Source organism: Pyrgilauda ruficollis, unplaced genomic scaffold (assembly GCF_017590135.1).
Source record: "Pyrgilauda ruficollis isolate IOZ18807 unplaced genomic scaffold, ASM1759013v1 scaffold159, whole genome shotgun sequence".
Lineage (NCBI taxonomy): Eukaryota > Metazoa > Chordata > Aves > Passeriformes > Passeridae > Pyrgilauda > Pyrgilauda ruficollis.
Genome location: NW_024514654.1, coordinates 571,945 through 585,791, shown reverse-complemented (window position 1 = coordinate 585,791; position 13,847 = coordinate 571,945). Strand labels below are relative to the sequence as shown.

Genomic DNA, 13,847 nt, shown 5'->3' with positions numbered 1-13,847 from the left:
CGGGGGGGCCGGACGGGACGGTGACGGTCCCCGGCGCGGCGGGCCCGGCGCGGCCGCTGGCGGAGCATGAGGGAGCCATGAGCCCGCTGCGGGGGTGGCTGCTGGCCGCGCTGCTCTCGCTCGCCCCGCGGGCAGGTAGGTCCGGACCCGCTCCCGCTCCGACATCGCCCCGGTACCGGCCCCGGTACCGGCCCCCGGTACCGGCCGCGCATCGCGCCCGCCGCGCTCCCGGCCCCGCTCCCGGCCCCGCATCGCCCCGCTCCGCTCCCGGCCCCGCCGCCGCCGCTGCGGCTTTTTCGCTGCATCGACACATTTTTCCGCAGCGCCGCCCCGCAGAGCCCCGGGAGGGGCCGGGCCCGCGATCCCCCCGCACCTGCCCGGTCCCGGCCCCGCAGCCCCGGCTCCGCACCTGCCCCGGCCCCGCACCCGCCCCGCAGCCCCGCGTCCCCCCCGGCCCCGGCCCCGCACCTGCGGCGGCCCCGCGCCCTCCACCGCGCTGTCCCCGCAGCGGCCCCCGCCGTGCTCCCTCTCCGGAGGTGGCCGCATAGGATCCCCTGCGTCCCCTCCAGAATGTGTCCTCTTCTCGCATCCCCCGTTCCCTGCATGCCCCATAGATGTCCTCATAGCAGCCATCCACGTCCCCTTGGGATGTGTCCCCGTAGCGGCCACGCACCGTGTCCCCTGGCTGTCACCTCCAAAGGTGTCCCTGCACCATTCCTGCTGTCCCCTCGTTGTCCCCTCTAGGGGGGTGTCCCCATGTCAGTCTTCCATCTCCCATTCAGTGGGTCCATCCCGGCCCTCTCTGTCCCCTGGGTGTCCCCTCTGAGGTGTGTCCCCATTCCAGCCCCCCCTTTTCCCTGCATGCTCCCTCCAGGATATGCTGACCCCACCCCAACCTTTCCTCCAGGTGTGCTGGCATTTCTGAGCCCCCTCTCTCCTGCATGCCCCCTTCTGGGATGCATCACTTTATCAGCCACCCATGTCCCCTGTGTGTCCCCTCCAGGACATGCCGCTGTATCTGATACCTCCTCAGCTTCCCCACCCCTGTGTCTGTGTTCCCCTCCTGGTCACTCCCAGCCCGTGCTTGCTGGCTGTCCCCTCCTGGGCACACCGGGGTATCTGGATGTTCCCCAGCTGTGCACCCTGGGACAATCCCTGTACCCACCCTCCAGGTTCCCTGGGCATCCCATCCAGGACATGAGTGTCCCCTTCTTGGGCCACCCCCTGAGCACACTCACCAACTCTGTCCCCTCCTGTTCCCACCCCTGCGTGTTCCCATCTTCCTGTCCCTCCTCATCCTCAGCCCTCCACATCTCCTTGTCCCCAGGCCCCTGTGTCTTTGTCCCTTCTCCAACCCCAGGTCCCCGTCCCCCCAGCCCTCCCAGGGTGGCCGCGACCCTGTCCCGTCTCCCGCAGGTCCTGCCACGCAGGCCGGAGCGCTGCCGCGGAGGCTCCCACGGGCCGCATGGCAGGAAGGGCGGGTGCTCTCCCAAATCACCCACCCCAGCAGGCTGGTGGGGCAGAGCTCGGGCGGAGAAGTCCCAAAGCATCAGCTGGACACCAGGGTCAGGCATGAGCCCGGAGGAGGAGGAGGAGGACCCGTAAGTGAACGACAGCCCCCAACCCGTTCCCTTTCCGGGGTCCCTGGCAGGTGGCAGCTCCAGGTCCCCAGGCAGCCGGCGTCGCTGGCCCAGCCACACCCCAGCGTGTTCGCGGGTACCGGCATCCCGAACCGGAGCCCTCGTGCCCCCAGGGACCATCCCGCTGCCGTGCTCCCCGGAGGGACACCGACTTGTGCCGCAAAATCCCATTAAATCTGGGAACCGGCAGCGCGCGGGTGTTGGGAGGGATGGAGCGGGAGCGGGCAGGTGGCGAGCACAGGAACAGACTCGTGGGTCCGGCAAGGAAGGGCTCAGGCCGCGTGGGAGCGGCCCCCAGGCCCCACAGTGCCGCTCCCCAGCCCAGCCCAGGCTCGGGCAGTGCCCCCCGCCCACCGCTGCCTGTCCCTGCGGTTCGGGGAGCAGCAACGCGCCCCATCCGGCACGGGGGAGTTGCGGTGTTGGCAGCCGCGGAGGCCGGCGCCTATCGATCCCCGTGCGCGCCGGATAAAGGCGAGATGAGGAGCTGCTCTCGCCGCAGAGGTGATTTACACCCGGCTTCGAGTGAAACCGCCGGACGCCGGCAGCCGCCGCGCTGGCGGGGGGCCAGGGAGGTGTTAAACCGGGATGTCGCGGCGGGAGGGGGCAGCGGAGATCCGCGGGAATTCGGGGCTGGCTCCCGCAGGCAGAACCCTCTCCGGCAGTGCTGCCGGACCCCAGGGATGCTGTCAGGGCCTGGGACACCCCTTCCCTGTGATGGCAGACGGCTCCTCATCCCTGTGTCCTCGTCCCGAGCTGCGCCTGGTTCCCAGCAAGGGGACGGGCACGCCAGGATGGCTTTGGCTTTTCTGCCGTTTCCCCGTGTGAAGCACCGGAGGGAGCCGCAGGCGGTGCCGGGCTCTCACCGGTGCTCCGAGTTTGCCGGGTCCGCGGCCGCGCCGCAGCGCTCAGCTCCCGCTGCCGGCGGCAGGAATTGGGAATCAGGAATTAGGTCAGGAGCGGCGGCGCCGCAGGGCGGGAGGAGAGGCGGCTCGGCTGCCGCGGCCGGGCTGGGCCCAGCGCCGGGGGGACCCTCCGGCACCCCAACCCAGCACGGCAGCCGCGGAGGGGGCGGTGGGACGCAGGTGCCATCCCAGTGCTCCAGGGGAGATGGGTTTAAGGAAAAACAAACAAACAAACAAAAAAAAAAAAAAAAAAAACCCCGGTTTTTCTTTATGCTGAATTTTTCGGTAAAAAAAAAAAAAAAGTGCATCTTCACAGGTGGCGTATTTGGGTTGGGGTTTTAATGATTATTTTAGTTATGAATATTTGTGGGGCTGACTGCTCTGGCTCTGCCCCCTGCAGGGGCTGCACCTGGCACAGGTGAGCTTCATGGTGCGTGCCTTCGGCTCAGCCTTCACCCTCGATCTCCGGCTGAACCAGTGAGTGACCCGGGGGTCCGGGCAGGGAGCCAGCACGGGGCTGCTGCTGCCCCCGGGCGGAGGGGAGGAGCTGGGGGTGCCCGGGGATGGGGGAGCTGTGCTGAGCACCCCAGCAGTGCGAGCTCAGCCGGGGATGGAGCAGAGGGGACATGGAGCCATGGGGTGCCAGCGCCCTCCCAAACTGGGGGGTCCCGTGCTGGGGTGGTACCTTGTATATGGATGGTGGGTGGTCTCCCACACCGGGGTGGTGCCCTGCACGTGGATCGCTGCTGTCGTCTCCCTCTTCCTCCTCTTCCTCCCCACCCCACGGCCTCTTACCCCCCACCTGCTCCCGGCAGCCACCTCCTCGCCTCCCACTACGTGGAGCGGCACGTCGGCGCGGGCAGCAACGGCAGCCACAGCACGGTAAGATGTGTGCCACGCTGTGCCAAACCATGCTGTGCCAAACCACGCTGTGCCATACTGTGCCAAACTGCACCATGCTGTGTCAAACTGTGCTGTGCCAGTGCAAGGGTTATGGTGGCCAGTTCATAAATCCCAGAAAAGCCCAGGAATGGTCCCCAGCACTCATTATCCCCCCACCCGCCCCTGGGTGCCCCTGGGTGCCCAGCCCCTGCCTGAAGGGGTGCTGCTGCCATGGTGCTGGGATCTCCTCGAGCGGGGGATCCCGGGTGCTGTGGGCACCACGCACACCCTGGGGGTGTCTGGAAGTGAACCCCGGAGCCCTGAGCCTGGTGCGGCCCTGGGGGTGCGGGGCAGGGCAGCGCCCGAGGCTCAGCGCCCGTCCCCTCCGCAGGGCGCGGGGGAGCACTGCTACTACCAGGGCCGGGTCCGGGGGCAGCCCCGCTCCTTCGCCGCTCTCTCCAGCTGCCAGGGCCTGCGGTGAGTATCCCCAGTGCCCGCAGGGGGGCCGGGGGCTGCACCCCTCTGCACCCCGACACGCCCGCCTCTGTTTGCAGCGGGGTCTTCTCGGACGGCCGAGCCACGTACCTGATCGAGCCCCAGGCGGGCGCCGAGCGCGGGGAGGTGAGCGGTGGCACTGCCAGGTGCCTGCCCGAGTACCCCAAGGCTGCTTTAGGGGTCTGGCTGTGGCTTGGGGACAGCCATGGGGACACGGGGACGTGGCAGTCGTCCCCTCCCACGCATGGCCGTGACACACCTCTCCCCGTGGCAGGGTCTTCGACCACACATCGTGCAGCGCATCCCCAGCTGCCCCCGACTGGGTGAGCCTTCTCACAAAGCTCTTCCCGGGGATTTGCGGTGGTCACCTCGGTGGCCCTGTGTCCTGGTGTCACACCAGCTCTGTCCCTTCCCTGCAGGCTGCCTCTTCCCTGCGCTGAGCCAGCGTGTCCCGGGTGGGATTCCAAAGCTGCGGCGGCGGCGGCAGGTCAGTGAGAACAGCGGGGTACGCAGGGGACAGAGGACACGGGCAGGGAACGAGTGTGCTGGACCCTGGTTGATCTCTGCCCGTGGGCTGCGGGTGCAGCCAGGCTCGTCCATGGGTGTTTGCAGAGTCCTGTTCCTGCCTGGGCTCAGTGGTGTCCAGGGGACCACTGGAACACTGGTGGGGCTGCATGCCAACCACCCAGTGGCTCTGCCCGCTCCCTGCATCCCAAACATCCCTGGAGTGCCCGGGAGCCCGTCCGGGAGCCGGTGCCAGCCCAGCCGCGGGTTCCCCCTGCAGGTCCGCCGAGCCCAGCACACGGTGCACAGCGAGACCAAGTACATCGAGCTGGCCGTGGTGAACGACCATCAGCTGGTGAGCGGGGGGTTCCCGGGATGGCGGGGGCGGTGAGGGGTCGGTCTGGCCCCCCCCCAATCCCACCTGGCCCTGGTGTGCCCCCAGTTCCTGCAGCTCCGCAAGTCCGTAGTTCTCACCAGCAACTTCGCCAAGTCCGTGGTCAACCTGGCTGACATGGTGAGGGGGGGTCCCTGGAAGGAATTTGTCCCTGGGAGCGTTGTCCCTGGGAGGATAATCCCTGGCATCTGATGGCTTTGTCCCTTGGGGGCTTCATTACCCTTCATTCCTAAGGGATTTATCCCCAGTGGGTTTACTCCTGGGTTTATCCCCCACCCTGGTGGGTTTGTCCCTGGGGGGGGCGGTTATCCTTGAGGGGGACTGTTCCCAGCAGCTGGTGGATTTGTTCCCAGGGACTTTGTCCCTAGTTCCTGGTGGTTTACCCCGGGGTTTGGTCCTCAGCACCTGCTGCGTTGGTCCCTTGAGAGTTTGGCCCCAGGGAGTTTGTCCCACTCTTGTTTTTTCCTGTGGCACATGGTGGGTTTGTCCCAGCAGTCCTTTGTCCCTGGGGAATTGTCCTGGTGATGCGTGTGCCCAGCTCCTGCAGTCATCCACAGGGGTTTATCCCCAGGAGCTGGTGGGTTTGTCCCTGGGAGGGGTCGCGTCCCCAGCACAGTCCCTTTGTCCCCAAAGATCTACAAGGAGCAGCTGAACACCCGCATCGTGCTGGTGGCCATGGAGACGTGGGCGGCCGAGGACCGGATCCGGATGGGGCAAGACTCTCTGGAGACCCTGAACGAGTTTGTGAAGTACCGGCGCGAGGGGCTGGCAGAGCACAGTGACACCGTCCACCTCTTCTCGTGAGCGCTGTGGCCACGTGTCCCCCCCGGGGCCGGGCACAGCGTCCCCCGTCCCCACCATCCTCTTCCTCGCAGGGGTCGGACGTTTCAGAGCAGCCGCAGCGGCACCGCCTTTGTCGGGGGCATCTGCTCCCCTGCCCGCGCCGGCGGCGTCAACGAGGTGGGTGAGGCGCGACCCCCGCGCGGGGGGCTGGGGACAGGGACGGGGGTCCCCGCGGTGACACCGCGTCCCTCCCGCGCAGTACGGCAACGTGGCGGCCATGGCGGTGACACTGGCACAGACACTGGGGCAGAACGTGGGCATGATGTGGAACAAGCACCGCACGGCCGCAGGTAGCCACCTCCCGCGGGGCCGTGGGCACCGTGGGGACACGCCGCGGTGCCGCCAGGCTGGCGGCGGGACACTCTGCAGCCGCAGCCCTCTCCTCTCCTCGCAGGGGACTGCCGCTGCCCGGACTCGTGGCTGGGCTGTATCATGGAGGACACAGGGTGGGTGCCCGCTCGGGGTGGCACTGCCACATCCCCTGCCACAGCTCGCGTCACCGCTGCCGGCGGGGACATCGCCGAGGTCCCGCCCGGGTTCGTGTGCCCGGCAGTGCCCCCGGGCAGGGTGTGGCGGTGTGACAGTGACCCCCACCCCACAGGTACTACCTGCCACGGAAGTTCTCCCGCTGCAGCATCGATGAGTACAACCAGTTCCTGCAGGACGGCGGCGGCAGCTGCCTCTTCAACAAACCCCTGAAGGTAACGGCCCCCCGCCCCTCTGGGGGTCACAGTGGGGAGCGATGCTCTGGGGGCAGCTTCGGGGTCCCTCGCGGTGTCCCCAGCCCCTGCCACAGCCAAGGAGCTGCTGCTGAGCTCCCAGAGCGGGGGGACCTCGTGCCTGGCAGCAGTTTGGGGGTGCTGCCATTCCCCGGGCATGTGATGCCCTTTCCGGAGGGCTCACGGCAGCAGCTGGCTCGGGGTCCCCAGCAGCTCCCCTGTGTTTGTGTCCTGTCCCCGCTCGGTCCCCGCAGCTCCTGGACCCCCCGGAGTGCGGCAATGGCTTCGTGGAGGCGGGCGAGGAGTGCGACTGCGGCTCGCTGGCGGTGAGCAGGGCCAGGGGCTGCTCCCCCCGCCCTGGGGGCTGCAGGGCTGCCAGGAGCTGATTCCTGCTGCTGTCCTGGCAGGAGTGTGCGAGGAGCGGCGGAAACTGCTGCAAGAAATGCACCCTGACCCACGACGCCATGTGCAGCGATGGGCTCTGCTGCAAGGGCTGCAAGGTGTGGGGCTGGGAGCGTCCAGTGGGCTCGAGGGGCAGGGTCCAGATGTGGATCCACCGGGGTCCTGTCCCGTTCCTGCTGAGTTGGGTTTGTGTCCCGGGCAGTACGAGCCACGTGGAGTGTCCTGCCGGGAGGCTGTGAACGAGTGTGACATCCCCGAGACCTGCACCGGGGACTCCAGCCAGGTGAGTGGGGCCAGGGGACACGGTGGGACACATTGTGGGGCCTTGTGCCACCACCCAACCTCTTCTCCATGTCCCCACAGTGTCCCCCCAACCTCCACAAGCTGGATGGATACTTCTGTGAGAACGAGCAGGTGAGTTCAGCCCAGCCCGACCTGGGCATATCCCCACAGGCTCCAGCTCTGGGCTTGTGCATGTTAAAAGTGCATTTGGGACTGTCCAAGGCCCTGCTGGACAGGACTTGGAGCAGCCTGGCCTGGTGGGAGCTGTCCCTGCCCATGGCAGGGGATGGAACTGGATGAGCTTTGAGATCCCTTCCAACCCAAACCAGTTTGTGACTTTTTGTCAGCAATCACAGCCACAGCTGAGCCATGCACACACACCTGTATATGGGTTTTGGGGTTTTGGGGGGCCCTGAGCCCCTGGGTGTGGGTTTTGGGGGTCCTGCTGTCCCCTGGCTGTGCACACATGTGGCTTCTGGTCCCTGCACCTCACAGCTGGGGCAGTGCTCCTGGGACCAGGCATGGGGGGGATGTGGGTGGGGGCTCATTGTCCCTGCAGCACCTCCCTGCAGGGCACCTGTGTGAGCCCCTGTCCAGCCTTGTCACCCCTCCCCAGTCCCCTGACTGCTCTCCTGTCCCCTGAACATCCTCCAGGATCCCTGACCCCTCTCCAGCCTTGTCACCGCTCCCCAGTCCCCTGAGCCCCCAGCCCTGACCCCTGTCCCCTCCCCGCAGGGACGATGCTACGGCGGGCGCTGCAAAACTCGGGACCGTCAGTGCAACGCGCTGTGGGGCCGCAGTGAGTGTTGGCCGGGGGCGGGAGGGGACGCAGGGGGTGATGAGCAGGTGACAATCGCTCTCTGCCAGGCTCGGCCGAGCGCTTCTGCTACGAGAAGCTGAACGTGGAGGGGACGGAGCGGGGGAACTGCGGGCGCGAGGGCCTGGGCTGGCTGCAGTGCAACAAGCAGTGAGTGACCCCTGTCCCCGCGGCCCCTCCCGGTGCCACCCGCCGCCCTGGTGACACCACCGCTGCCTTGAAGGGACGTCCTCTGCGGCTTCCTCCTCTGCGCCAACATCTCGGGCTCGCCGCGGCTGGGGGAGCTCAGCGGGGAGATCGCCACCACCACCTTCTACCACCAGAACCGCTACGTGGACTGCAGGTACTGTCACCGCGGGCACTGCCACCGCGGGCACTGCCATCACGGGAACTGCCACCGCGGGTGCTGCCACCGCGGGCACTGCCACCACCGGCACTGCCACCGCGGGCACTGCCACTGCGGGTACTGTCACCGCGGGCACTGCCACCGCGGGCACTGCCACCACCGGCACTGCCACCGCGGGCACTGCCACCACCGGCACTGCCACCACCGGCACTGCCACCGCGGGCACTGCCACCGCGGGCACCGGCACGGCTCGGCCCCCAGCGGTGCCCGTGTCACCGTGCGGCTGTCCTGGCACAGGGGCGGCCACGTGCAGCTGGTGGATGGCTCGGACCTGAGCTACGTGGAGGACGGGACGCCCTGCGGGCCCGGAATGCTCTGTCTCGACCGCAAATGCCTTCCAGCCACCGCCTTTAACTTCAGCTCCTGCCCCGGCAGCTGGGACGGGAAGATCTGCTTCGACCACGGGGTGAGGGGCGCGCCGGGGACAGGGGGACACCCGGGCACTGTCACGGTCGCGGCGGTGACGCCGTCCTCTCACAGGTTTGCAGCAACGAGGGGAAGTGCATCTGCCGGGCGGAGTGGACAGGGAAGGACTGCAGCGTCTACGATCCCATCCCGGAGCCGAAGCCGACGGGGGAGACGGAGCGATACAAGGGTCCGTGTGCCCGCGGGGACGAGGCTCCCTGCTGTCCCCAGGCCACACAGCCCGGGCTGTCCCGCTTTGTCCCCAGCCACACCGCGGCTCCAGAGTGCCCCCACACCCTGGTGCCGCAGCTCAGCTGGGCAGGGCTGGCTTTGTCCCCCCTCCCAGGTCCCCACAGCTCTGGGTCATGCCTGGGGCTGTGTCCCCATGTCCCCGCATCCCGTCCCCACTGAGGTGGGTCCCTGTGTTGGGTTTGCCTCCCTCCCGGGTCCCCACAGCACTGGGACTGCCCTGGGGCTGTGTCCCTGTGTCCCCCTGTCCCCTCCCCACTGACGTGTTCCCTGTGACTGGGTTTGTCCCCTTCCCGACTCCCCGTGGCCCTGGGGCGTCCCTGGGGCTATGTCCCCATGTCCTCTTCCCACTGACGTGTGACCCGTCCCCTCCTCCCTGTCCCGTCTGTCACAGGTCCCAGTGGCACCAATATCATTATCGGCTCCATCGCGGGGGCCGTGCTGGTGGCTGCCATCGTCCTAGGGGGGACAGGCTGGGGATTTAAGTAAGCAGCCACCGCATGGCTCGTCCCCTCTGCTGCTGTCACCGGCCACGTCCCCTCTGCACAGCGTCACCGCGCCAGGGCCGGGCCGTGCCCTGCCGGGGCACTGCAGTCCCCCCGGGGCTGGGCGTCCCCGCGGTGTGGCCTCTGGTCCCCTTGGCCCTGCCTGGCCCCCTGACCCTGCCTGGTCCCTTGTCCCAGCCCCTGCCTGCCCCCCGGCCCTGCCTGCCCTGCCTGCATGTGCCATTGGGGTGTCACTGTCACCCGGACCCCATGGCCGTGTCTGTCCCCAAGCATGGGGTGCTTGGGCGGGGCCCCCCGTGTGTGCTCCTGCCTGGCACTGGGACACTGCTGCTGCCTGTGGGACCAGGGACACGGGGTGGGGGCACGCACCAGGGGGGACAGCGGGGACACGGGGGTGGCACTAATGCTCCTCTCCTCTCCCCCTGCCACCCCCCCAAGGAACATCCGCCGAGGAAGGTACGACCCGGCGCAGCAGGGAGTGTAACCGTGTCCCCCCCATCGTCTCGTCACCGTCCCTGTCACCGTCACCGTCCGGCAGCCTGACGGCGTGGGAGCCCCCGGGCCCGTCTGTCCGTGTGCTGTGTGTCCGGCCGTGCTGTCTCCATCTCTGTGCCCCCAGGGCTGAAGGGCAGCAGCGGCTGGGGGGGCCTGGCAGCAGCCCCTCCCCCGGTGCTGGCTCATTTCAGCTCAGTGTCCCCCCATGTGTCACCCCCCTGTCACAGCCCCCCACTAAACGCACCCCACTTCTGTGTTGCAGGTCCGGGGGGGCCTGAGCGGGGCCGCTCCGCCCCACCCCCCCAGCGCCTCATTAACAGCAATTAAATGGGGCGGCGCTGCCGAGGGTCCGGCCGAGGAGGAGAGCGGGGGGGGCACCCGGGAGCGCCCCCCGGCCCCCCCGCAGCGCCACGAATGTACGGGGACCCCCGGCCCCCCGGGCAGGCGGCACTGGAGGAATGAATGTACCTGCGGGGCCAGCGGGAGCCCCGGCCCACCCCCCCTGCCCTCCAGAGCATCTTCCAGCCGGGGCCCTGGGACCCCAAAAGGCAGCCCAGTGTCCCCAGCACGAGGCCAGTGTCCCCAGGACGAGGCCAGTGTCCCCAGTACCAGGCCAGTGCTCTTCCCCAGTTCAGGGCCTGGAGTCGTGTCCCCCCCACCCAGTGCCTGGGCTGGGTCCCACGGGGGACAGGTCCTGCACCCCCAGATGTGCCTCCCCACCCCCCAAAGCAGCTCAGCAGCCCCGTGTGGGGTTTGTCCCCTCAAATTCTCCCCCCATCCCCCAAGCCATGGGACCCCGAAGTCTCTGGTAGAGAGACAGGCACCCACAGGTGGCAGCTCTGCCTCAAGGCTTCCCCCACGTCCCCAGCTCAGGCAGGTGAGCCCCAAACTGGTGACACTGGGGTTGGGGGGGACAGAAGGGCCCCCAGGGGGACCAGGGTACAGGGTGAGCCCTGGGCTGGGGACACAGGGCTTGCTGGGTGACACTTGTCACCCCAGCCCCAGGGCTTGTGGCACCTGTTCCCCCCGGACTGGCTGTCCCCCACCCCCATGGCAGGTCGGGGGGGACATCACCCTTTCCCTGTGGCACGTGGCACATGTCACCCTGCATGGGGTGGCTCTGCAGAGCCACTCAAAGCACAGCACCTCGGAGCACTGGGGGCCACGCTGGTCCCTTTAACCACTGGTGACACTCAGCATGGAGGGGACATCCCTGGTGACACTTGGTGACACATCGTAGTGTGTGTTTGTATGGATGGGGACACTCCTGGGGACACCCAGCACGGGGACAATGGGGGATGATACCTACTGTCCACGGCAGTGTGGGGGTGTCCCCTCTGTGTCCCCTCCTTGCCCAGAGTCCCTGCCCACCACCAGGTCCCTTTGCCATGGAGACAGAGTGACCAAGGGTGTCCCCAAGCCCAGACATGACCAAAGTGTGGTGGCACCCATCCTGGTGTGACAGCCCCTCTGGACACCCACGGGTGCTGTGGCTGTGGTGGCACCCCAGGGGACAGAGTGGGAGGTGACAGCAGGACAGGGGTGGCTGGACATCCCCTGGCTGGGATCTAGTGGTGGCTGCTTGTGTGACATTGGGCTGGGACACGTGGGGACCTGGGACCACCGTGGGCATCAGAGGTCTGGGATCAGCCCCCATCTCTATCACTGTCACCACAGTGTCCCCACAGCTGCCACAGCCACAGTGCCAGGGTGCTCCCTGCGGCGAGGGGACACCCCCTGTTCAGAGCAAGAAGCCACCATTGTCACTGGGTTTGGGGACATTAATATACATATATATATATATATAAATACTGGGATTTTTCTTAATGATTTTAACGCTGTCAGGGCGGGAGGGCCCGCGGCGGGGCGGGGGGCACCCGGTGCTTCCAGAGTCAAGACAGCAGAGCCCCCCCGGCCCCCGCTGCTCCCACGGGCCCGGCCCGGCCCGGGGACGGGCACAGCGGGGCGGGGTCCCCGTCCCCCGCTCCCCGCACCGCCGCCACCCCGCACCGCCTGCTCCGCTGCCGCCGGCCCGCCCGGCCCGAGCTCCCGCTTTGCACGCGCTGGAGCCGCCGCTCCCGGTTCGGCCCCGGCCGCCTCCTGCAATGTCGCAGAATTTATTTACAATAAAGATTTGGAAAACGATGGGACTCCGCTTGTCAGCCGCGTGGGGAGGGGGGGACGGGGCCAGGATTTCATCTGTGAGGATGCTCCGGTCCTTGCATCCCTCCAGCTCATCCCACTGCTGTCCCCCGTGTCCCACATTCCGCCCTGGCCTGTCCCCCACGACTGCCGTGCTGAGTCTGGCACAGCCGGTATGGCTCCAGCATGGAGAAGATGGCACATGGTGAGTGTCACCCAGCTCCCTCCCTGTCAGCTTTTGCCTGGCTGGGGACCCTGTCCCACCGTGGGGACCCGTGGCTGCTCCTCGTCCCATCACAGGGGTGCTCAGTCCCTGTGCAAGGACAGGACTCCATAGCTGTCCCAGCACGGGGACACGGCTCCATCGCTGTCCCAGCACGGGAACACGGCTCCATCGCTGTCCCAGCACGGGGACACTGCTCCATCCGTGTCCCAGCAAGGGGACACGGCTCCATCCCAGTCCCAGCACGGGGACACGGCTCCACCCCTGTCCCAGCACGGGGACACCGCTCCATCTCTGTCCCAGCGCAGGGACACCGCTCCATCCCTGTCCCAGCGCAGGGACACGGCTCCATCTCTGTCCCAGCACGGGGACACCGCTCCATCTCTGTCCCAGCGCAGGGACACCGCTCCATCCCTGTCCCAGCGCAGGGACACGGCTCCATCTCTGTCCCAGCACGGGGACACCGCTCCATCCCGGGGACACCACCCTCAGCTGAGCGAGCACCCTGGCAGCAGGGGATTGGGGACATGTCCCCAGCCCGCAGAGGGACCCTCGAGGACGGAGCACGGCACCAGCCCGGGGGGAGCTCCGCTGGGCAGCGCGGTCACCGGGCACGGCCGGGCTCGCTCCCCGGCACAGCCGCTCTCCTCGCACACCGGCCAGGAGAGGGCTCTCCCAGCACGGCCCACGGGCGCGCAGGAACCGCTCCGAGCTCCCCAGGACGCTGCAGGGCCACGCGTGTCCCCGCGGTGCCAGCCCCGCACGGGGGGAGCGCATCCCTGCTCGGGGTCCTGCGCTGCTCAGGGGTCACCACACCAGCGTCACCCCCCTGGGGGAGCCCTTCTCTGCCCGCCGGGGACAAGGGGCAGCATTCAGGACAATTCCTGCTGTGCCACCTCCCCCAGAGCCCCCAGAGTGGGGCTGGCGGTGCCCCCTCCCTGCGGGGCCCTGGAGGGACTCGCTCTGGTGTCCCCGGGGGTGGCAGGAGAACGCCCGGCCCCAGCTCCCGGCGGGGATGAGCTGAGCTCCAGCCAGGGCTGCTGGGGGTGCCTGAGCCCCTCGGGGTGCTGGGGGTGACTGGGCACCTCGGGGTGCTGGGGGTCCCTGAGCCCCTCGGGCTGCTGAGGGTGACTGGGCACCTCGGGGTGCTGCTCCCTCGGGAGGACACCCAGCCCTCTCTGGCTCCAGCCCACCTCATTGAAGCCGTCACCATCAGCCTCGTGCTCTGCCCCCGTGGCTGGACAGGGTGAGGGGTGAGCAAGAGGTTGTGGTTCCTCTGGCTGTGGCAGTGACCAGGGGGTGGGGGGGTCTGCACTGGACCTGCTGACCCCTGTGTCCTCCTGGCCAGGCCAAGGCTGGCAGCAAACGGGGCTGCTCCCCCCGGGGTGGCTGCAGGGGCAGCTCTGCACCCCGTGAGGGGTTTGATGCAGTTTTGCTCCATCCACAGCAGAGCTGTGCCACAGCGCGGAGTTATTTTGGGCTGGTGTCGAGATACCAGCGCGATGAGTGAGTCAGAAACATTCCAGATGCACTGGCTGCTT

The 13,847-nt window shown here is 68.0% G+C and overlaps 1 protein-coding gene across 1 annotated transcript; it reads left to right on the top strand.

Moving 5' to 3' along the window:
* The first annotated feature begins 6 nt into the window (after positions 1-6).
* On the top strand, positions 7-12,056 carry ADAM11 (ADAM metallopeptidase domain 11). Its single transcript, XM_041462018.1, has 27 exons — positions 7-135; positions 1,417-1,601; positions 2,943-3,019; positions 3,358-3,424; positions 3,816-3,901; positions 3,979-4,045; positions 4,194-4,242; positions 4,339-4,406; positions 4,704-4,778; positions 4,866-4,937; positions 5,451-5,617; positions 5,693-5,777; positions 5,860-5,950; positions 6,055-6,106; positions 6,262-6,361; positions 6,634-6,705; positions 6,787-6,879; positions 6,984-7,064; positions 7,145-7,195; positions 7,799-7,862; positions 7,931-8,030; positions 8,104-8,223; positions 8,524-8,692; positions 8,767-8,881; positions 9,335-9,425; positions 9,885-10,115; positions 10,204-12,056. The coding sequence occupies exons 1-26, from the start codon at positions 78-80 to the stop codon at positions 9,928-9,930; spliced, it is 2,301 nt and encodes a 766-aa protein (XP_041317952.1). The 5' UTR covers positions 7-77; the 3' UTR covers positions 9,931-10,115; positions 10,204-12,056.
* Positions 12,057-13,847: the final 1,791 nt, after the last annotated feature.